This window comes from Gallinula chloropus (assembly GCF_964237585.1).
Source record: "Gallinula chloropus genome assembly, chromosome: 5".
NCBI lineage: Eukaryota > Metazoa > Chordata > Aves > Gruiformes > Rallidae > Gallinula > Gallinula chloropus.
In genome coordinates this window covers 47,271,193-47,293,696 of record NC_140090.1, presented here as the reverse complement: position 1 = coordinate 47,293,696, position 22,504 = coordinate 47,271,193, and the positions used below count along the sequence as shown (strand labels likewise).

At 43.7% G+C, this 22,504-nt stretch overlaps 1 protein-coding gene across 3 annotated transcripts in view; it reads left to right on the top strand.

Moving 5' to 3' along the window:
* Positions 1 to 22,504, top strand: part of MICU1 (mitochondrial calcium uptake 1) — a 102,340-nt gene that overhangs the window by 50,029 nt on the left and 29,807 nt on the right. For all 3 annotated transcript variants that reach the window (XM_084265600.1, XM_084265599.1, XM_084265601.1), the window contains 2 exons: positions 9,272 to 9,386; positions 19,630 to 19,712. In XM_084265600.1, coding sequence (XP_084121726.1) covers positions 9,272 to 9,386; positions 19,630 to 19,712 — 198 coding nt within the window. The remainder of the gene's footprint in view (positions 1 to 9,271; positions 9,387 to 19,629; positions 19,713 to 22,504) is intronic.

Below are 22,504 nucleotides of genomic sequence, written 5' to 3'. Positions count from 1 at the left end.
CTGATTAGTTGAATACAGAGTACACTTCACTTGCTGCTGTTCTTCTCCTGTGGGGAAAATTTCTTACTACTGCTCAAGATGAACAAAAGCCTTCGAGCTACCAGCAACAGCTTACCCTCCTGCTACTATTGCTGCAGTAAGTAATTATGGAGGCTTTCTATGCCCTTTAACTAAATTGGTTAATTATTTCCTGTCAGTATTTATATTTACATTTCTAGATGTTTGGGGATGCAGAGCAATAGTGAGAGGAAGTAAAACACTTCAGGTAGTTTCTGTAAGGGACAAAAAAACATGAAATCTGCTTCCACTATCCAGCACAGGCTTGTATCATGGGCCAGGACAGTGACTAGCTTAAACTGCACATACCTGTCAAAGCCACATACCTGGAGGCACGTGTCCATTAAAGAAAAGCTGCTGGGAGTCAGATGGAAGATTCCTTGCCAAATTATATAAGAGTATCTCAGGAGCAGAGGAACCTGAAAAAATGTACTCAGGAAGGATCCCCATGGAAAGAACTGGAGGTAGATGGACCATCCTTCTCTGGTGGATTGAAGGACCTTGCTGCCAGGTTTGAAAGAGGGAGTGAAAACGAGTTTTATTACCTTCAATTTCTGGGGTCCTTCGCTTTATGTATGAGCATGAGACTTTCACCAGAGTGGTGTAAGCCACCATAGACCCAAGCTCGCAGCGAGTAAGACAAGCCTGAAGTCCTGCTGTCATTCAGGAGCCAAACATTGGAAAAGAGCTCTGTGCTTCTGCCATGCTCGACTGCCCCTGAAGCCTGCCTTCAAAAGGATGTGACTCTAAACGATTCCTTAGGTAAAGCAAGCTGTTATGATTCAGTCCACAGCGCTGTAAAGTGCATGTGTGGTTCATTTACTGAGCCTGTTAACCCAGAGGGATACTGGGTACTTTCTGTAGCTTAGATGTTCTGAAAACAGGTGGGGAGACATAAATTAGTCCCCAGTGTGAGCAGTTTGAGCTACTGAGTCTAGGTGATGGCTTGCTTGAAGCATTCGGCTCTCCTGGTCCATTATCAGTATAAAACATCACTGTCCAACTTCTGATTTCCTGCTTTTAGATCCCTTCCCCTTCTGATCCTAGCACAGGTATTATTTACATCGTAACCAGGAGGCATCTTCTTTCATAGATAATGACCTTCTCCTTGTTTACATGGAAACTCCTCTGCCATCCCTAAAGTGTCACAGCTAACTGGTGGGAGACAACTCTTGCCTGTGACTTTGTGGAAACAAGCAGAGGTGTGGTTTATTGCAGAGAAGCAGCAAATCTGAGCTGAGTCAGTTTTTCTTTTCTCAATTTTCTGTCCATGCTTGTGGCTTTCTTTGCTTGCTGGCTTTCTCCTTGCGGCCAAATTTGTTCCTCCCATCTCCTTTTGTTAGTGGTTTTGAGTTATTTTTTTGTGTTTGTCACTGCTTTTCCTTGTGTTTACACTGACCTGGAAATTCTTCTCTTGGCTTGTTTATAATACAATCATAGTTCATTAAAGAAAATACTTAACTGCTAACACAGTGCATGGTGCACAAACATCTCTGGACTTATGGGTTGCTTTAAGTCCAGAAACAGAACACACTTAGTCCTTTCCGACCTCCTCTACCCAACGTTTATGATGTATTTCAGTTTTGCCAGAGCTCTGCTTGCTGTTACCTTTTTTGTACCACTAATTTTGATGCTCATTTTCACAGGGCTTCTTGGGCAGATACTACTAAAACGCTTTGGTTTCTGTATGTTGTCTTTTTATTCTCATTTCTAGGTACCTGGTGGGCATTTCTTCCAGCTACTAATATCTCTGATCCTTGTGTCTTTATTCGAGTTACGGTCTGGTTTGGGGGAGGGGGTGTGTTTTTGGTGTAACCAAGCATTCCCTCATTTTTTCCCTTATCTAACCCTGTCCCCTTCCACCAGGATTTCTGGCAGGTACAAAGCAGACAGCATGTGCTTTGATGAGTTTGTGCTTCAGACCTCATAATATGCGCTTTCCATGTAAAAGGGACAGTGTACGCTCACCCCTCCTCCTCCTCCTTCTCGCTCCTGAGATGAAAAAAATCCTGAATCCTCTCCTGGATCCTCAGCCTGAAGGTTTTATTTCAGAATACTTGAATTTGGCTTGTTAAGAGTACAGTCCTCAGGGTAACCGTGAATACGTAGTTTTATTAACGGGAACATCTTTGAGCAGAGCTGAAATGTGTTGCTCCCCATCCTTCTATCTTCACAGTGTCTTCTGAGGCTTCTGACTTCTTTTGCAGCTTGATGAGACTGCAATAGAGCCAGCTCTGTTGGAAAATGGCATTTTCTGCTTGAGGCAGTGAAGTTTTATTCTGTGAGGAAGGGCAGATGTCTCCCTGGCCAGATGCGGTGGGGAAACATCCTGTGTTTGAATGTCTGTAAGATTGGGGAAGGTTATTTTTGCAAACTTTCTTCCATGTTTCAAGTTAGAGGAGGGGTATGTCGGGTGAACTGTACTAAAGGATATTTTAGGAAGAAGAAATTTAGATCCTTTAATTCACAGGATGATTTCTAGGAAAAGGAACTGGAAGAGAGAAGTTCGTTTGGTGTTAGTAAGTAAGTAAAGAGGGAAGCGGCCTCTGACCACTTCCTGTTTGCCCTGTACCTTTGTGACCTTGATGAAATCCATCAGGGAAGTGAGCAAAAAATAAGCAGCTTGGTGACCAAGTGCCCTCAGCAGGCATGTGCAGTGTTGTCATCAACAAGGGGTTTGTTTTCTGGCTTTGGATCCATTTTTGGCTTTAATTTCTTTGCTAGTTTTTCAGACTTTAGATTAATGCTTAATACTCAAGGGATATGAAGCCAAACTCTGAAGTTTCTGTCCTCAGGTCAGACAGTTACAGGGGAGAGGGAAGAAGGATGGGTTGAGCAGGGTGGGAGGAATGGATTTGGAGATGGGTGACCTCCCTGGCTACCTTGTCTGGGTAGGAGAAGCAGGTGAAGAAAGGAGAAGTGGGAGAGTAGAAGGGAGCAATGAGATTTTTAGTTGGATCTTAACTGGGTTCCTCAATAGCTTGCGATCATGATGACCATCTCTAATTGCGTGGTTCCATGTGGGTTTTCCCCAAACCCCTTTCTCATTTGATGAGTGATTAGTACCGAATGCCAAACCTCATTATCCCAGCCAATCTTCAATACTTGCTTTCTGTATAGAATTACTATTTTCCTCATGTACTTTTGCACTGGAATCTTCATCTGAGGGAAGGAGCAGAATGCATTATCAATATAATGAGTTCATCTTGGTAATACAGGCTGAGACGAGGGAAAGCAGTATCCCCATTTCCATCAGAAGACCTAAACAGCCATTTAAATTCAATGGTGTCAAAAGCCAACTCATTTTAGAAGCATGATTTGGGGCATTGAGGACCTAATTTTAATCCTCCCCCATCAAATTTCCATGACAAATGCCTCTGTGGTCCTACAGATGGTGGTTTCATTACCCTGCAGAGGGACTGAGCACAGCAGAGGGGAGCCAGGAGTATAGACTGTCCCTTTTCCAAGGCATTTCCTATTTGCTTTTCTAGCAGGGGTTTCTCCCTTGCATGAGTACGTCTGCTGCCTGCGAAGGGTCGGGAAAGTCTGTGTCTTTTATATTTTTTTAATTATTATTTTCTTTTATTGGTTGTACAGAATGCTGGCCTTGTGTTTCAGGTGGCGTTTGCTTTAAAGGTGATGAATATATTTGCAGCCTTGCTCGAAGGGGGGAATGCAGACTTCTCTTTCCAGTCTCAGGAGACCACCTCTAGTAATAATTGCTGCCTAAGTTTTGATTCTCTGTACGTGTCCAGATTCAAAGGGAGAGGGTATGCAGAACAACTTCATCCACATCCAGCTCTGTGGCTTTGTCCCTCTGTGTGTATATTCAGGTAAAATAAAATAACCCCTAAATCCCAGGTCTTAAAGTCCCGTTTTATAAAAATACACTCTTGAAAGGTCTTAACCTGCAGCATTTATCTGCTAGGGATACGTTTTAAGCATTTTCCTGTGCTAACTTCACCCACCAGTGTGATTTGCCAGGCAGAATGGGGTTGCATTTGCCTGTGTTAGTATGCAGGCTTCGTAAGAAGTTATCCAGAGCCTCTAAGAGCGGTACTAGCAGCTTTTCCACTGCAACAAGGGCTTTATGAGTTTCAGAAAGTACTTGTGCTCTTCCCATCCCCACCTTTAAATGCTTTTGACTTCAATGATATAAAAAAAATCCCAGGCAGCGCGTCTAAAATGAGTTAACTTGCATCCATGTTATAAAGCTGGCTTTAAACTCAAAATCCCTCAGGTCCCCCTCAAATTTCTTCCTTGTCCTTGTTTTGTAGCACTGAGGGACTTCCCCTACCTCCTTTTGGCTAAAGGGCTCTCAAACATCTGGGCTGCAAGGCTCAGGTTTTAAATCTGATTCTGAAAGCCTTTTTATTTCCTTATTTCAGTTTTCTTAACGTAGGTGGTGAGGTGCCACAGTGGAGCTGTCTTGAAATCTCCAAATATGTGGCTTCAGTTCTTCCAAGTTTATACCTTAAAGGAGCAAAAATTCAAACCCTCCCTCGTTTCAGAGCCTCCAGTTCAGCATTTTGATGCAAACAGAGTTCAAAGCATTAATGTTTTTAGTTCCTGTAGCAGGCTGCATAGTGCCTGTGGCTTCCACTGGCGTTTCTTAAGGGTTTTCCTTTCTGTCTTCCATGATGGACTAAAACAGTGTCTGCCACAAACTCCTGTGTCGGCCTGTGTCTCAGTATATATTGCCTAAAATTTCCCCCAGCCCTGCTTGGGAAGGAGCCGTGTCTGTGCCAGCACGATGCTGTCCTGCCGGTTTTGCTGGACCAGGCAAATCGGAGCCGCATTGCTGCATGTTACCGCAGTACGTAGGGCTAATGAGATGCCAGACACGAGCTCGTATTGCTAACCATGTCACACCATACACCTGGCAGGTGCTAAAGACTGCTTAAAATGCATTTATTAAATGGGTGGTCTGAAGTTGTAACATAGATTTCTGTTGCGGAAAAGAGAGTATTTATTTTTAAGACTGAACGTACAGTGTCTCAACCTCTCTCTTTATATGCCTGCAGCCATAAGAGCAAGACACTAAAATATGCCTCTTAAATGGTTTGCACAAGTGAAGGTGGTCAGTTGGGACTGAAAGAGAATTGCTTTGCAGCAAGGTGACATCACAGGAACGTTTGTGGGTTTGTATTTGTTTACACAATGTTGGTAACCCGAAAGTATTTCTTTGAAAAAGGAGTGAACTGAATCTGGTGACGGCTGTCAATGAGATGGCTACAGGTCATCTGAAATCCCTTACTAATGCACCAAATTACTTTCTGGTTCTGGAGAAACACTTGTTATCTTGCATGCCCTCGGGTATTTTATTTCACTGCTGGTTTTTGGAAGGCTTTAAGTCAGCTCTCCTGTGGTTGAGGCTGATCCATTCCTGACGCTTTGGTGGATAAGAGCACAAAGGCGATGTAGAAACACAAGCGACTGCTGTGAGTAAGCGTGCCCAAAGTGTGTTTTCTCTTACAGGTTGAAACACAAACTGTCAGCTCTTGAAGTGACTTCCCAGGAATGCGTTCCTCATGGAGTGGCAAATAAAATGCTGCTCATTAAGTAGTTTCTGAAAAGGGAAATGAAGTGGAGCTGCGAGGATTTAGCTGATACAGCTTTGCTAAATGAGTGTTAGGAATGCAGAGGGAACGCTAGCTCCTTGCGGCCAGCTCTGCAGAGGAGGCATCCCTTAATTTGCAAAAAATACATCATTTTTCTCTTTTTTTTTTGTTTTTTCCCTAAGATTTACATAATTAACTACTAACATGTTTTACTCATCACTCAGCCCTGTGAAAACAATTTTAAAATCAAAAATTAAGAGAATGTTTGGAGATGAATCGAAGGAATCAGTGAGGTTTCCTTTCCCCCAAAATTCATGGTACCTGGGAGCTCTGCCATGTACTTGGCTCAAGGGATACTCCAACAGTACATCAGTTTTGGGGTACAATACATCAAGTTCATCCTGTATCCTGGGGCAGTTTTCTTGCTGGCAGCCAGTCGGTTACACTGACCTGGGGAGTTGCCAACATGTGACGTGCAACTCGCATTTTACCTACCATGGACCTGGTTGGAGAGGTTGGTTGCTGTTATCCATAGGGTCAACCCATGTTCCGGTGCCGTTCGTTGGGCTTGGAGCCCGGGTTGGAAAAGGGACACCCAGCTTTGTGTATTAAAACACAACTGCGTTGCTTGTTGGGTTAATTTTAACCCGTTGTCAGTGTCTGGTATTGTCAAATAACCTGCCTAAATGCCTGTAAAAAAGCTTTATTCCACTGAGACAGGACTGGTGGCTTTTCACTGAGCTCACACACAGCCATGCTTGTGCCAAGAGCAACGGTACATTTCGGGTTCCTTTTTCTTTTTATGTGTTAATTTGGATGCTTGCTCGTTGGTGTGCTTGTTGAGAATGAATCTACTGCTTGATTAAAGAACACACCGTACTCATAAACTGTTTCCTGTGGCTTGCTCACTCATGAATGCTCAGTTTTTAATGATTTTTGGGCGTGCTTGAATGATCTTCAGTCGATTGCTCTGGTTTTAGGAATGGATTTAATCTGGGAAACAATGTGTAAATGTTTGTTTGTCTGTTTTAATGAAGCACTCAGAGAATTACCCTGTGTTCAGATACAGAAGGGTGTGAAATGTGAAAGTTGTCCTGAAATGGTGTGCATGAGGAGTTTGTGAAGGTGCCATGTCTCTAAAAGAGGGTGGGAGGCCTGCAAAGGGACTCTTTCCCTTGTGTTTTCCAATTACATGACCATTCTGGCTGGAGAGGATGGTAGAGTATGCTGGAAGCAAAGTATGGTGTGGAAAAGGAGCTCAACGTCCATAGATGGTGGTTTTAGGTGTTAGTGAGGACTGACCTCGGGTTTCTCCACCTTGAACTTTGGGGGACCCCAGCAATCTCCACGGGGCTTTGTGAAAGAAGTAAATTTTTATTTCTCTTCTTTTTTATTTTTCTTGGGGTTTTTAATCCCATCCTGTAGCATGTGGTGTTTAATGGTGGGGAACACCCCTGAGAAGGATGCTTTTGGCCTTGCTCATAGCGGGGTGAGCATCCCACGTGCTTTGTGGGAAGCAATCAAACATGCAGCTTCTCCGTGAGCCAGAAGAAAATAAATGGGGGGAGCTGACAATTTATAGCTGGGGGGGGGGGGGGGGGGGGTGTTCTTTTGAAGCTTCTGTCCTTTCTTTGCTCAGACAAAGAGGTGAATGAATACGTGCTTCTCCCTCCGGTCTGCCTAAACCTTTGTATTTCATAGAGCAGTTAATTTAATATCCTTTTTTTATTGTGAGTTCTACGGATGTGGGTTTAGGCTTATGAGGAATCTTTTGAACAGTTTGATCCTGACTATGAATTTTAAGTGCACAAAAGAAACCCCATAAAAAAAAATAAACCCATCTCTGGAACTTTTTTATGGGATCTTTGAGCTGCTATTAGTTAATGATAAATCCTGCTAAAGACAAGCTCTCAGAGGAAGGGGCTGTAAATCACATGAGTAGGTGAGATGCTGCTGGCAATGCTGCCAGCAGCGATCGCAGCAAACGCCACAAAATCCTCCTTGCAGTTTAAAAGAAAACCAAATGCTGTTTATTTGTCCTTAATGTGAGCATCGGTGTAACTTTGTTCTGGATCCATCTCGATGGGAAGGGAAGTGAAAACATTTTAATTATTTATCTCATAGTAAGTGGTATTTCAGCCTGGTATCCTGTAAGCATTAATAGCAGTTATCTTGCATGAAACGAATGCCATGAGCACGTTGTGTGGTGCTGGTGATTTGCCTCTGATTAAATTCCTGATGCTCTCCAGATGGGAAAGACAGAGCCACTTGGAAGAGTTTTGTTTGATAAATAGAGCTGAACTTTTTTCCCTGGAAACTGTTTGGGTTTTTTTCTGGTGATCTGTATGATTATTTTTCTCTCTCTCTCTCTTGTGGTTTCCGAACCAGATACGGGTTAAATTTTCATCTAAATTATTAGCTGAGCTCATCCCCACTCTGCAGTCACACACAATGGTGAGTTCTCTCCAGATAAGACCAGAGGTGGATGAGAGACTGCAGACAGTGGATCTGACCCAGAGAAGCTCCGTGCTAACTCTTGCTGGGATATCTACTCAGGCTTCCTAGTCACAGCAACTGATCTGGTTGCTTGAAAACTTTCTTGCTCTTTGCAAGTCTAACCGTTCAACTTGATGTTATGTTTTGCCTGCTTGTTTTATTGTTGGTTAACCAGTTTTCTTTCCTTTATCTTGTATATGATGGGATCTCCGCTAGACAGAGGTAACGGTTGGGGGACGGTTGTGTAGCTGGACCCTCGTGTGGTGGTGTTTGTCAGTGGTTTTTCTTCAAACCGGTCCTAAAACTCAGCCTTGCTTTCACTGTGCTTTTCTGTGCTTGCATGAGCTGGTTTCTGTGGAACAGCCCCATCCATGCCTACTCTCCTTCATAATTAATTTTATTTTCCTCTGTGCGTGCGTGTGCTGCTACGTTCTTAAAACGGGGCACCAGTGTGGATTTCCTAACAGTTTTATGGATCCTTTTCAGTCTTTGAAGCCTCAGCGGATCAAATAGACTTGGGATTTTTAGCTTAGTAAGGGAGATTAGCTGGTAAAACATTTTTTTATTAAAACAAGGTGTTGGAAAAAGAAATGGAGGAAGAGGGAGAGACTGAGATTGCTATCGCTCTCAGTCTTCCTGGTGAGCTTGCTGAGCACACTCCTGAATTGTATGCCACAGCTAGCTGCACATTTTTGATAACTCTGATTGTTTCATATGAATATAAAGTACAGTTTGTTCTTGGCTGCTGCTACTGCAGAGTATAGCTAAAACGCTATTAGTGAAATACAAGAATTTCTTTTTGGAGTCCCCTATTAAAAATAAAAGTTTGATTTATCCCACCACTAATCTCTCAGATTCAGGCAGTATCAAGCAAAATGGACAGTTTTATCTGTAGTGAGCTGGGCTAAGCCAGCTAATTACTGTTGTGCAGTTCATTACCCCTGATCTGGAATGGGAAAGCACTGGCCTTTGCAGAGCATTTCTGACAGGTTTGAAGGCTGGAAAAGGTCCACTGAGTAGGAGTGGAAGTAGCAGGGGCATGTGTACGTGGAATGGCTTTGGTGGTGAGAATATAAATAAAGCCTTCTGTGTCTCTGTTTAATTGATTACTTTTATTTTCTCTTTTTGTGGGGCATGTGGGTTGGACGAATAAACAGAAGTTATCCCAGGAGCGGGAGAAGTTTGCGGATGAAGACAGCATATTTTATGCACTGGGAGAATGTGGACTCATTTCGTTTTCTGACTACATCTTCCTCACGACGGTCCTTTCCAGTAAGTACAGGGTTGGTTTCTTTCCTCTTCAATTCTCTCTGCTCTTTTATATTGTGAAGGTTAATGAGCAATGAGTTGGCTATTGATGTCTACATACACTACCCTAAAAGGAATTCTTGACTGCTTGAAACTTGAGCAAATCATTGGTATTGCTTCATCTGGTTTAGTCTTAACTTGGAGTGGTTTGTAAAGATAAGCAAAGCGAAGACTTGAAGATTTAACAAATGTGGTAATTTTTCTTTCCCTTGAGCTCTCTGACCTGCTGTTCAAAACTGTAAATGAAGATGTGTTCTTGAGTTGAGTTCGTCCTGTGATATTCTTGTGTTTCTATGATTATTGCTTTCCAGCTCTTTGAGGCTTACAAGACTGTACAAACTTTCTCCTCAACCTGTTTTTTTCTCCATGGGTAAGCTCAGGCTTCTGCTTGGTGTAATGTGATGAGGAGAGAAGTTAGGCTGTTAACATTTCAACAAGTAGCATTAGATACCTTCTGTCTTTTCACCATGCTGCACTTGACTTGCACTTGTGATATTTCGGTGATCTGCTAATCTGTCCCAGCAAGATCTTCTGCACTTCAGAGTTGACTCTGTTGGCATGAAGCAGGGAAACCGAAGCCTTTCACAGTGTCAAAGGGCATTTCTAGCTGCCCTTCATGGGAAAAGCAAGCTCCAAACCTCATCTACTTCCCTACCCCCTTGAGAGGTGTTGCATCGCAAACAGGAAAGTCGACAAATTCCTGTTACTTCAGAAATCCCCGTTACTTTTCAGCCCTGTTAGAAAATGTGGGGTAATGAGGAATGTGCCACTGACCAAACGAACATGGGACAGTTTTGCTTCAGACTTGAAAAAAAAAGCAAAAACTTGGCCATCTAATCTTGGATCCGTTTCATGATGACCTGGTCACAGGAATTGAAAGGCTGGGTGCTTCCAAATTTACACCAAACTCCTGCTGCTACCTGCTTTGTGCTGTTCAGAGGGTCAGCTGGGTAATTTTGTAAAAAAACCTGGATGTTTTGTTAAAGCAGCAGGTGCTTTATTTTATTTTTTTGCTGCCTTGTGTGCCCTAACACTGACAAATGCAAGAGGCAGCTCTTCATCTACCCAGCGTGGCACTTTGGAGGTTCTATTACTGGGGAGAAGCCGTGTTCAAGGTCTTGTTTCTTGTCAAAGGGATGTGATGGGGGATGTGACCTTCATGTTGTGAAAACAAACACTGGGAGACAAAGCTAGTTTGATCCACGGGATTTGCTTTATGATTTTAATTTGCTTTTTTTTTTGTTTGGCTGAGTCTCAGAACTGACTCTTCAGACTTTGGCAGTTCCTTACGTTAGCCCAGCCTGTGCCAGAATTATCTGAGGTAATTTCACTTGGGTAGTGAGGGTCTTTTAACTGGAGTCTCTGCCGATGATGACAAACTCGTATTACTGAGCGTGGCTTAGAAAATGCTCGTGCCCTTGGCTGTGACGGTGGTGAATGACCTCCTAATTAAGCAGGCAGGATACAAAATTAATTTCATATGCTTCCACAGGTGGCAGCAAGAGAAATTGTTCTTGCTTTGGGTGAGGGTTTTTTTGTTGTGAGAGTAAAGAAAGGGGCTGTGTTTCGTCAGGGTAGCAGCTAGACTTGTTTTGGAGGGTGATGCAGGTGGGACAGGGGTTTGGTTTTCCTCTTGTTCAGTTACTGGAGAATCAGACTAACAAGAGGAGATGGAAGTGGGTGCACAGAGGAATGATGTGGGGGGTGGGCAAGGAAGGAGCTTGGAATAAAAGCAGGGAAGCGTTTTGGGACATTTAGGCTGACTTACAGGCATTTTGAGAGTTTGCTGAAAAGACTTTGATGGTGGAGGAACGTTTCTGGGGCTGCTGTCAAACAGCTGTTCCCCAGAAGAGGAGATTTGGGTTTTGTTTTAAAGCATTTATTGTTAGAAATATAAAACTCCAAAACAAACCTTGCCTTGTGGCTAGATAGCATTACTGCTTTTCTCTGTTAGTAGTGAATGTAACTGTGCAGGAATCCAGCAGGTCCTGATTATTTATTGGTTGGGGGTTTTTTTTGAGAAATAAATAAAATGGGGAGAGCGCATGGTGAACCTGACAGTTCAATATTGGTGTTGTTATTGTGTTGTTTAAATAACCTAAATGTTAAGTGTGTATCCAGACAGGAGAGCTGTAGGCCACACCAGATAGCACAAAGCCACTAAATTTTGAGAAAGGAAGGTGGGGTGTTGAGTGCTGAAGCTTGGGATGAGGAGAAGGGTGGTCTGGGATGGGAGGCAGGAGGGAGAGGTGCTCTGCTGTGCTCAGAAATAACAGGAAGAGGTCAGTCATAGTCTGGTGGGGCTTATCAAACTCAAACTGATCAGCGGTAACCTCTGAGAACAAGCATCCTGATGGTCTTCATGTTACTGTGCTCTAGTTTATTTACAAGGAGCTTCTCACTCCAGCACTGCCCGTTCCCATCAGTTGCCGTGTGAAAGTGTATTTTTAAAAACAACTAATAAAATAGTGTTTAACTGCCTCAAAGTCAGCCTTCTATTAAAGGCAGTGGGAGCTGAGTGCTCTTGAGGACACCCCAATGGTTTCTGGTGGCTTCGGCCCCACTCCCTGTGTTTTGAGGCAGAGATAGAAAGATAAGTGAAATGCCAATGGGATTTCCCCTGGCTCCTTCAAATGTCCTGGGAAAAAATGTCAACTTTCCTTAACCAAGGAGCTTGTTTGCTTTTGGACTGGCAGAGCAAGCGAGGGAAAGAAAGAAAGAGCTTTTCCATCAGCAGTGACCATGGTTTTAGATTGAAGGTGGTCCCTTGTCCCCGTGTGCTAACACCTCTTTGATTAACAGGTGCTGAAGGGAGCTGGGCATTAAAAGAATAAGCTGGTGTTGTTTCTGTAATTGGACTGTCACTGTGCCTGGATTTACTCCTCTTGGAAGAAGGCTAAATAGCATTGGCTCAAAACTAAGTAATTAGTCTCTTGCCAGGGCTCATGGAGCAGACCTGCAGCTCCTTCTCTCATCCTCTGTGGGCTTTTTCTGCCACGTCTGGTGGGTGCTGGTCTGCAAGAGGCCTTTTGTTGTGGTGGTTTAAGCCAGCTGGCGCAACCACACAGCAAACACACATCCCAAAATGGGATGGAGAAGATTGAGAAGAAAGAGGTAGACCTTGGGGGTTGAGATAAAGACAGTTTGGAAGGACAGAAAAGGAAAGGTAATAACACTAATAACGTGCAGAAGAAGCGATGCACAGCACTGCTGCTCAACAGTAAGTGCCAGAGGGCTTGTTCCTACAAGAAAAGGAGATACCGGGAGGCTTTTGAGTATATAGACAACTTCAGTTTGTGGCCCTGTTCATGTTAATTTTATCTTTCAACTTTGAAGGCATTCTCATTTCCTACATGCACATATGTGGCTCCATCCCATCCACACGATGTGATGCAGGGATGACTTGAATACCTTTCTGCCAGCACAGTCACTGGTGTGGGGGATTTCCAAGATGTATCTGAACAGCACAGAGATCTCTCAAGGCATGCCACATCTCCTGCACCTAAAGCTGATTCCTTCACATCAGAACAAGGATTCACTGGCTCAGCACCCCATTTCTACCACAGGCTGATGGCTGCACAGAATGGCAGAAACAGGATGGATTTCTCACAACTGGCAGTTTGGGATCATCCAAGGGAGAGCTTGAACTCTCAGGTTTGAAAACCTGTCAGGACAGTCTTCCCATGGTCTGTCTTTGTTTATCTCTTCATTCCTTGCGTTCACATGGTGTGATGGGCTGATGGATCTCCACCGACCTCTTGTATTGTGGAGGACACTGAAATTGCAGCAGGGAAGGACTGTTCTGCACACAGTACTGGTTAGGCTGAGAACTTCCAGCAATGTACTTATGATTACTTCTGGAGCTGCCATTTCCACAACTTATTTCCAGGTCCTTAAGTCATTTAAGAGGGAATCTCGATTTCCAGCCAGGGCACTGTGGTTCATTGCAACTGATGGAAAGCATGGCTTGTACTCTGGCTGAGGTGTGGTCATGTTCTCTCACATCTCTGAAACCAAGGGTTTGTCACAGATGCTAAAACCAAAATTCACAATTTGGTGTCAAAATGAGTCCCTTTAACAAGCAAGATGGGGAAGTGAAACAGCAATCATTTTTTTCTGGATTTATTTTTTAATTGACTAAATAGAAGAAAGTTGGAAAGAGGGATCACCTGGGACATCACTCCAAGGAAAAGCATACTGTGCACTTGGCATGAATCCCTGTGTCTGAAGGCAGCACGTTCTCATGGTACAGCTTCCTTTCCAGAGGGTGGGTCAGAGCACCCATTCATGTGCGATGCCTGTTAGCTCTTCCCTATATCTGTGGCCCATCCATGCGTTTCTGTAATAGGTGACAGTTTATTTTGGCTTTTAGTTGTCAGCTGTACTAGTTCAGCCCATCTTTGCTTTCTGTTGGGCACCTTTTGCTGTATCTGTACATGCAGCCCAGGAGCTTTGGAGCTTGGAGCTCCAGTGGGGCTTGGATCCACACACCTGAGTTTCAGACAAGTGAACCTCCAGTGTGGATTTAGTGAGGTGCTAAGAAAAACCTCGTTTCTCTTGGTGTGGGTTCTTTACAGCTTTTCCTACTGGTAGTAGTGGTGGTGGTTTTATTTTGCCTGATGACGGGTTCATTGTCAGCTACTTCTGACCCCTTTCCCTGCATGCAGAGCTGCACCGGTGAGCCAGGTGTGATGGCCCAGCTGATGCAATCTGGTTTGCGCCTACTCCAAACACATGCCAGAAACAGCAATAGGATGTGATTCCACCAGTTTTCATAGTGTTTATTGCAGCTGGGGCTCAGCCATTTTTACTCTAGGGATGGTTGCTTCTCTCTAAGGCTGTAACTCTCTTCTCAAAAAGATCACAGGATCTGGAGGGTGTTACATGACAGAGAGGAAGGACACGCTTTCTTACTACTGGTGCAGTGACTTACAATAATCCAGATCCTGGTGTTGGGCTGCTGGCTGCAGTCCTGTAAGGGTGGGCTCATCTGTGACCCTGATTCTTTCCTTCAGACACAAGCGTTCCCATTTCAACACATACGGGGGAAAAATTGTCAGCAAAAATACCACCCTGCACAGCCAGACAGAATGACCACCATGATTCATGTTACTTGGGCAGGAAGGGGGAAATTATCTTGATTAATTTTGGCTGGAGGAATGAGGTAAGGTTTTTATGTTGTGGCCTAAAAAAAAAAGGAAAGAAGGAATATTAATGCTGCAAGGCTTGATGAGCCATGTCTCTAAAATGAAAATCTGTCTCTGCCTTGGGAGGACTCTGATAATTTTGGATTGATTTATGAAGATTTTCTTTTCCCAAGCTTCAGGGTACTATGGCTTTTGCACATACATTTTTCTTAATTTGGGGGTAGATGAAGAAGAAGCAATCACAGGATATTGAACTTCTAATACCTTATTGTTCTTGAAAGAAGTCCCCAGCTGAATTGTTGATCTTTCATCCCATGCTCAAGTGGTTTAGGGAGTTACAGGGCTTCAGGATGGATATTGAAGTCCTGAGCTGTTTTGTGTTTAAATTCAAAGAATTTTTCAACTGCATCTGAACAGAGCAATGTTTACTTTCCAAAAGTCTGTTCAAAAGAATTCACCTGAAGCACAGTATCTCTCCTAGAGGTGGGTGCTCTACAGGTGCTAACTTTTTGTGACTGTAGCAACAGGAGTCAGAGGGAGAGATTTGTGGAGAGGTACCTCTGTGTGTGGAGCATGTAGCTTGGGTGGGAGGAGAAGATCCATTGTGCACAAAAACAGTGAAATGTGGCCTTTCACATCAGTGACTGTTTATTGTCTTCCGGAATGCATTGCTTCTGGTGAGAGTAAACAGCAATAAAAGCAGTTGAGTGCTGCAAATTGGTCCATTGAATATTTCAAAATAGTTTGAAATTACATAATTGGCTTAAAGAGGCCTAATCAAGCCATCTAATGCCTCAGAGGCCTCCCCAGGGCTTTACATTGATAGATGCACTCGTGGGTTTTTTGATGTGGTCAGTGCTGCTGCTTCTCACCTGTTGGTCTGGTGGAGGTTGCTCTTCTTCCTAATGTTTCTGCAGGCAGTGTTTGGTTTTCTTAACACCTTTCTGTTTCCAAATACTGTGATTTGAACAAGAAAACTGTTACTTGCCCTTTGCACTCAATTCCCAGGTGAGTTGAAAAAGCAGCTTCGTGTGGAAAGCTGGTGGAGCTGTGGACCTCCAGAATAATTTCAACCTGATCTTTCTAGATACATTTGCATATATTTGAAACCAGTAGGTAATTCATGACTTGCTGGTGTGGGCTCCAGCACTGCGTTTTCATTTGTGTTATTGGGACATAACAACCCCATGCAGCTCTGCAGGCTTGGGAGAGACTGGCTGGAGAGCTGTCAGGCAGAGAAGGACCTGGGGATGTTGGTTGACAGCAGGCTGAATATGAGCCACCAGTGTGCCTGGGCAACCAAGAAGGCCAATGGCATCTTGGCTTGTATCAAAAACAGTATGACCAGTAGGTCTAGGGAGGTAATTGTGCCCCTGTACTTGGCCTTGGTGAGGCCACACCTTGAGTACTGTGTGCAGTTCTTGGCTCCCCACCATAAAAAGGACATTGAGGTCCTTGAGCAAGTGCAGAGAAGGGCAACCAGGCTGGTGAAGTGGCTGGAGGGCAGATCATATGAGGAACAGCTGAGGGAGCTGGGGATGTTTAGCCTGGAGAAGAGGAGGCTGAGAGGAGACTTTATCACCACCTACAACTACCTGAAGGGAGGTTGTAGAGTGGTGGGCGATGGTCTCTTCAGCCAGGTGACAGGAGATAGGACAAGGGGAAATGGCATGAAGCTGTGCCAGGGCAGGTTTAGATTGGATATTAGAAAGAAACTTTTTACTGAAAGAGTTGTCAGGGCCTGGAACAGGCTGCCCAGGAGGTGGTTGAGTCACCTTCCCTGAATGTGTTTAAAAAAAGGGTTGATGAGGTACTTAAGAATATGGTTTAGCATAGGATGGAAATGGTTGGACTCGATGATCTTCAAAGGTCTCTTCCAACTTTGTGATTCTGTTTGGGGAAATTGTTAGGATGTTGTATCCTTCTGAACGCCTGAAGACTAGAAATAAAGCTAGAAAAGAAACTGCAGCTGTTCTGACTGGTTCCCAAGGGAAATCACTTGTAATGAAGCGAGAAGTTGGTTCTGAATCATGTCGAAGGATGGCGAGGAGAAAGCTCACAAGATCAGCTGGAAATGCTGCTCAGCACTTGAAGAGATCCAGAAGCTGTTTTCCTTTGTGAAGACAGGTATTGTGCCATATTAAAAGCCAAGAGTCCCTTCAATGGCCTTGATAACAATGGCAGGGGGAATATTGTGTTTGTTTTGAGGCCTCTTAATTGAGCAGGTTGGGGCTGGGGGGTGGGGGGGAATTAAAGAAGCTGTGGTCGAGAATGGTAAAATTGGGGAGCAGAATAAAAGAAGGCGAAGGGAAAGGCTAGCGAGCATCTGCTGCTTTTGTGGTCTGAAAGATGTAAGTATAAGAGCAAGAAGAGACATGGAGGTTGTCCAGGCTGATGTAACCACAACTAATGAGGCAGGGTGGGCAATGGCAGGGGGTTAGCTGCCATTGGAGTGGCTCATCCCTGATAAATCCTGCGCGGAAACATTGTGCCTGAGAGGAGAGTCAGAAATCACTGATCTCACTTGGGACCGATAAATCTCCAGCTGCCCGGAGATCAGGGACATACATCTTAATGAACATCTCTTCTGGAGCGGGATGAGATAATTGTCTTCGGTGCCCTCTGGTTTCCCTGGCTCAGATCCACATTTGTTGGATTTGAGTGCCGTTACAAGTCATTGCAGTTACATATGCAGATCAGAGGAGGAAACAGTCTGTGTCGCTTATTAGCTAAAGGAATGAAGTAATTAAATTTGGCAACCTGAAGGCACTTTCCTTCCCTGTTCTTATAAAATACTGACCCTGCAGATTATTGATGCTGAACTGTTAGTTTGAATTTTGCTACTGACCCTCTCCTCTGGGGCTTTGATAAGCTGCTCCTAAAACTGTGTTTAGAGAGGGGAAAGGGAGGGACCAGCCTTTTTGAGGAGTAAGGTAAGTACCTTGCTGTCTCTGTGCAGCCTGTTTGTGCAAACAGGACATGGTGTGTTTTTTCTTAAAGAAAAGGGGGGGGAACAACCCCACCAACTGTTAACAGGGAGTAATGAATTTTGCCATCTCAGAATATAAACTGTGGGACCTTGGCAGGGTAAAGGAAGGAGGAAGGATGAGAGGTGGATGTTGCTCTTTCTCAACCACCTGAGAATACAATTAGAGCTTTGCATATTCTCATTTACTTACAGATGAGACAACTCTTTCGCAGGATTTTGGTGGGGATAGCAAGTAGAATTTGCATCCAGGCTTTATGCAGTGCATGCAGTTGAAGTGAATCAAGTTGGGGTGCTATTGAAACATTAGGAGTTGCTTCATATTGCTGCTATCAAAGGCAGCTATCATTAGAAATGACGGATTGATAGATACAGAGGAAGCTTTCTGGATAAACCCCTTGAATAACACTGTGTCATTGAAGAAATTGAGTTGGTGTTGGGGCGACTGGTCCCAGACAAGAGATGGTGAGTGAAGGTGTCCCCACCCAAGCAGGCAGGAGAGAAGCTGGGTGGGGACATGGCTTCTGCTGCAGGGTTGTATGTGAAATAACCCATCGAGTGCTGCTGGTGCTTGCTGTGGTTGTAAGATGGAGACATAACATATGTGGTGTTTGGAATTTAAAGCCCAATTAATTGGCACAAGGCAGTTGGAAACCCACAGATTACAATGCCAGCCCTGGGTATGCTGTGACAGGCCGGTCCTGCCATGGAGTTTGATGTAGTTATACATCTGTTTCAGGCACAAAGCGATTGGAAAAAGTGATCTCGTTAACATGTTTGCTGAATCTTTTAGTGATGAAGTGCTGCAGCACTTGTTGTAGCAAGGGGAAAACACAAGGTACAAGTCTTCTGGTACTAAATTGAAGCTCTAACTAAGGTACAAAATCCAGTTCGGTTAACTCCATATTAATTTCTTTTTGCCTGAGTGTTTCTTCTTTGCGCTGCCTGTCTGGGAGATGCCTTAATGCAGAGCTCTGGATGCAGAAACTCGTTATTTTTTCAGTGTCCCCAAGAAATATTAAAAGTCAGTTGTATGAGATGAGACTCAAAGGGGGTGAGCCTCACCAGTGATGTGTAGCCTGCTGCCAGGTTTGGGTGGGGAAGAGCCATCTTCAGAACAAAACAAGCAGCTGAGTTTTAATGGATCATTTAGATTGATAGCTGGAGCACTAGTTATGGCCTAGAGTATTCTCTAGAAATCCCAGCAAACACTGGGATCCCTGTAGGAGTGGTATGTATTTACAAGTAGTTGAGCAAGATAAATTTGCTTAGTTACATTTGCCTAATTTGGAAAAAACAAAGTGGTGCTGTGTTGTAGCTTTAAATGGTTATGAGTTCCAGAGCCCAAGATGCAAACAATACCAAAATTCTTTGGTGGCATGTGGGGGGAAAGAGCGTGGTTTTACTGCCATGGGTGGTGGTGAAGTGATGCTTTTGTAGAGTCCTGGTTAAATAAACTATGACAGTGTAGACTAAATACAATAGAAAATGAGGTACCACACCATCTCTGGTGCATCTTGGCTTGTGAGCTCCAGCTGGTGTGTTATCTTGGTGTAATAAGTGGATGGAGATAGAGCTGGTATAGATATCCTTAAATTCGCACAGTGAGAAAGAGCAGCTGCTGCGAGAGAATTACCCAAAATCCATGTCTGTTCCTCACCCACTGGCTGCTTCACTAGGCATGTAGAGTGCCCTGTGGTGCTGGAGGAACGTCCTTTGGCCAGTTGGTGTTATAATCTATGGACCAGACTGGAGCTCTTGCTACAGTGTCATTTTCTCTTGATTCTCATAGAAATATCAGATGTTCCCTTGTTTTTGTGCTTTATCTATGGAATAAATTTTGTTCAAGAAACATCTCTTCCACCCAACCTCCTTGTCAAGACCTTTAGTCATAGGAGAATTGTGAAGCTCATAGCTAGACGTTCCCCAGAGCTGCATTTTCTTTGTAAAATTGCAAGGATTTTGGACAACTTTTCTTTTGGAAAGACTTATTCTGAACGTGTGCCTTTTTTATTGAGCTTTTGTATCTTTAACTGATTTTGGAATTTTTTTGTTGCATGTTTCTTTTCTGTAGCTCCCCAGAGGAATTTTGAAATCGCCTTTAAGATGTTTGATCTGAACGGTGACGGTGAGGTGGACATGGAAGAGTTTGAGCAGGCAAGTTAAATGATGGATTAACTACTTAATGTCAGTCATCTTAGTCCTAAGTGCAGTGCTCCTCTGTGATGTTATTGTGATTTATATTTGTCGTTACTGCTGGTTTCGATCTTTTTCTTCTCTGCTGTGTTGCCTTAGTGCCCACTGGTTTGTTTATTGGGTATTTCAAGGCATATTTTTTTCCATTCAACCACGACAACTGTAAGTATAAACTCCAATTCCCTGTGACTTTGTCTCCAAGGAGTCTTTACAAGATTTCACCTCCAAGAAAGCAGATGAAGAATTTTATTCACATTTCTGGTGTCATAGGATTTGGATCCTACTTTCTTCTGCAGCTTTTATTGTGTTCCTTAATTTTGTTAGTCTTCAGAGAATAACCAGGGTGAGTGTGTCTCAAAGGAAAATGTAGCTGTTTATTTCAGTGCCATGAAAAAACGTTTCTGGACAGTGTATTTTCATTAGGTTTTCCCCTACTTCTCACAAGGTTTCATCTTCAGGCAGTTTGATGCGGGCTTTTTAATGAGCTTAGCCTTCGAGGTCCTCCTCAAAGCTGTGTTTTGTCACTGAGTTAAAGTGAGAATGGATAGAAGGCTCGAGCTGTCAGCAGGGAAGAGATCTGACCTCCCCAAGCAGAAGCATTTGGTTTTCTTGCCTGGGTAGAAAACAACCTTAAGGCTTTGGAAACTCATCCTAAAGTTGCTGTTGGATGCAGGGTCACCACCTCTGTTCTGAAGGAACAAGGTAGAGGAGATAACATTGGGAAGGTCACTGATATTTCTGTGGCCCCTGGCATTTCTGTCACCTCACATCCCCCTGGGGCTGTACAATCGATGGGCAAACAGAAGCAGCTGCTTCTGGGCAAAAGAGGATGGCTCTGGTCAAAAAAAAAAACCCTAACAAACAAAAACCCTGTCTGTGTGTTGGGTTTTTTATGCCGGAGGACGTATGTGTTGGGAGGTGATGAGAAGCTGTGTGCTGATGTCTGAGAACAAAGCATCATAGTCTAGCTACAAATTCTTGCTTATGAGCTGGTGGGATGATTAGTTAACTTGGGAAGAGTCCATAAGAGGTGGTGCTTGGGGCACCAGCTGTAAATGGGAAGAACTAGTGGCAAAGCGGGACTGTTAAATTACTTCCCCCAACACTTCTAATCTTTTGCTGTCATCCTCCTTAATTTGTTACCTGTGGCTATGGTGTGATTATTATGAGTTTGCCCCAGAGCTGTATAATGTATCTGGTGAACTGTACGGTTTTAGATAGAAACTTTGGACTGTGAGGAGAATGAAATATGTCTTTCTCCAACATGATACCTCTTCACCCCTCGGCTTGGAATGTAAACCCAGGGGGCTGTTCCTTTTACTTTGTGTGTAAATTTTAAATACACAGTGGTGTCAGGGATATGGTGCTGTTTCGTACCCTCTCCCTCCCTACAGGCTTTACTGGGGGGGGAATCAGTTTCTTGTTTTCCCAAGCAAAAATGACCACCCTTTCTTCTTTTTGCATAGAGGATGAGTGGAGAAGTCCACAGCATCTTCAACAATTCAAAGGGAGTTTTACAGTAGTTACTCGGTGAGGTCAATCAGTGGATACTAAATGAGTTTAAGAGAAGTGGAGAAGGGTGAACAGCCTACTGAAAATGGAATGAAACCGAGGTGCTAACACCAGTGTCGTGTTTGGCTTTTTTATTGAACAGGTAAGGTAAGGAAGTATGTAAGGAAATATGTTTCTTGAGGGTGGATGTTTTGGAAGCACTAGGAAAGTGAAAGCACAAAATTGAATTAAATGATTCCGAGTCACCTGGTAGGCAAAGGGAAGTGTTAAGTCATATAAAAGTCCCTAGGAAGAGGAACATTTTTATAAGCTTGTTACATGTGTCACTGCCTCTCTGTGAAGGAGTTAAATTCCTGGTTAGCATGAGAATATCTCGGTGAAGGACTGATCTTCCAGAGTTTTTTTGAGTCTGAGGATGAAGGAGTTGTTTTGGAAAGAGAAGCAGCTTGTAACATGTTTGTGGGTATCGCTGTCACCCATCTGCTGCATCTTGCAAACAGAATTAAAACAAACGCAGAGCTTGAACAGGATGTGTGCATATAACATACACATATGTAGTAGAAAGCATGCTAATTTATATGATAAATACAGGCTGGAACTGGCCCTGCCAGGGGATTATGCTGCTCCAGCAGGGTTTTTGTTTTGAGGTAATGCACATCATTAGTGCGCAGCACTGAATAGTTTGGTGCTTGTGTCGCTGTCCTCCTCAACTTCTCATCCTTCAACATGTAAATAGTTAGTGTACTCTTCTATTCTTAATTAAAAAGCTGGGTAAGAAGTAGTAAAGTCGCAGGCAGTGTTACTTGTGACTTTTCATTGATTATTTTTTCTATCCCCTCACACACACACACACACCCCGAGATGAAACCGATCGCAAACGCTGAGGCTGAAATACATACAGCGAATACAGACAGCGAAGCATGTCTGTGCTTCACATCCTCATGCAATCCATGAGCTGTGGGGGAAGGACAGCACTGGCTGGGCTGGGGAACAACTTCTTGCAGTGGTTGCCTGTGTTTCTGTGTCTTAGGGCTGTCCAAAATAAGGACCAGCCAAATAATTTGGGCTCCAGTGCCCACAGATAGATTTTCAAACTGTCCAATGTTTGATATAGATGAGGAGAGAAGAGGAGGGGGTGTAGGATGACATATAAATAACACCCGGGAGAAGATGCTCTATCAAGCAGTCTGCAGTGTGGTAAATATTTGCTTCTGCAGAAACTGAGGCGATTTTCCAAGCTG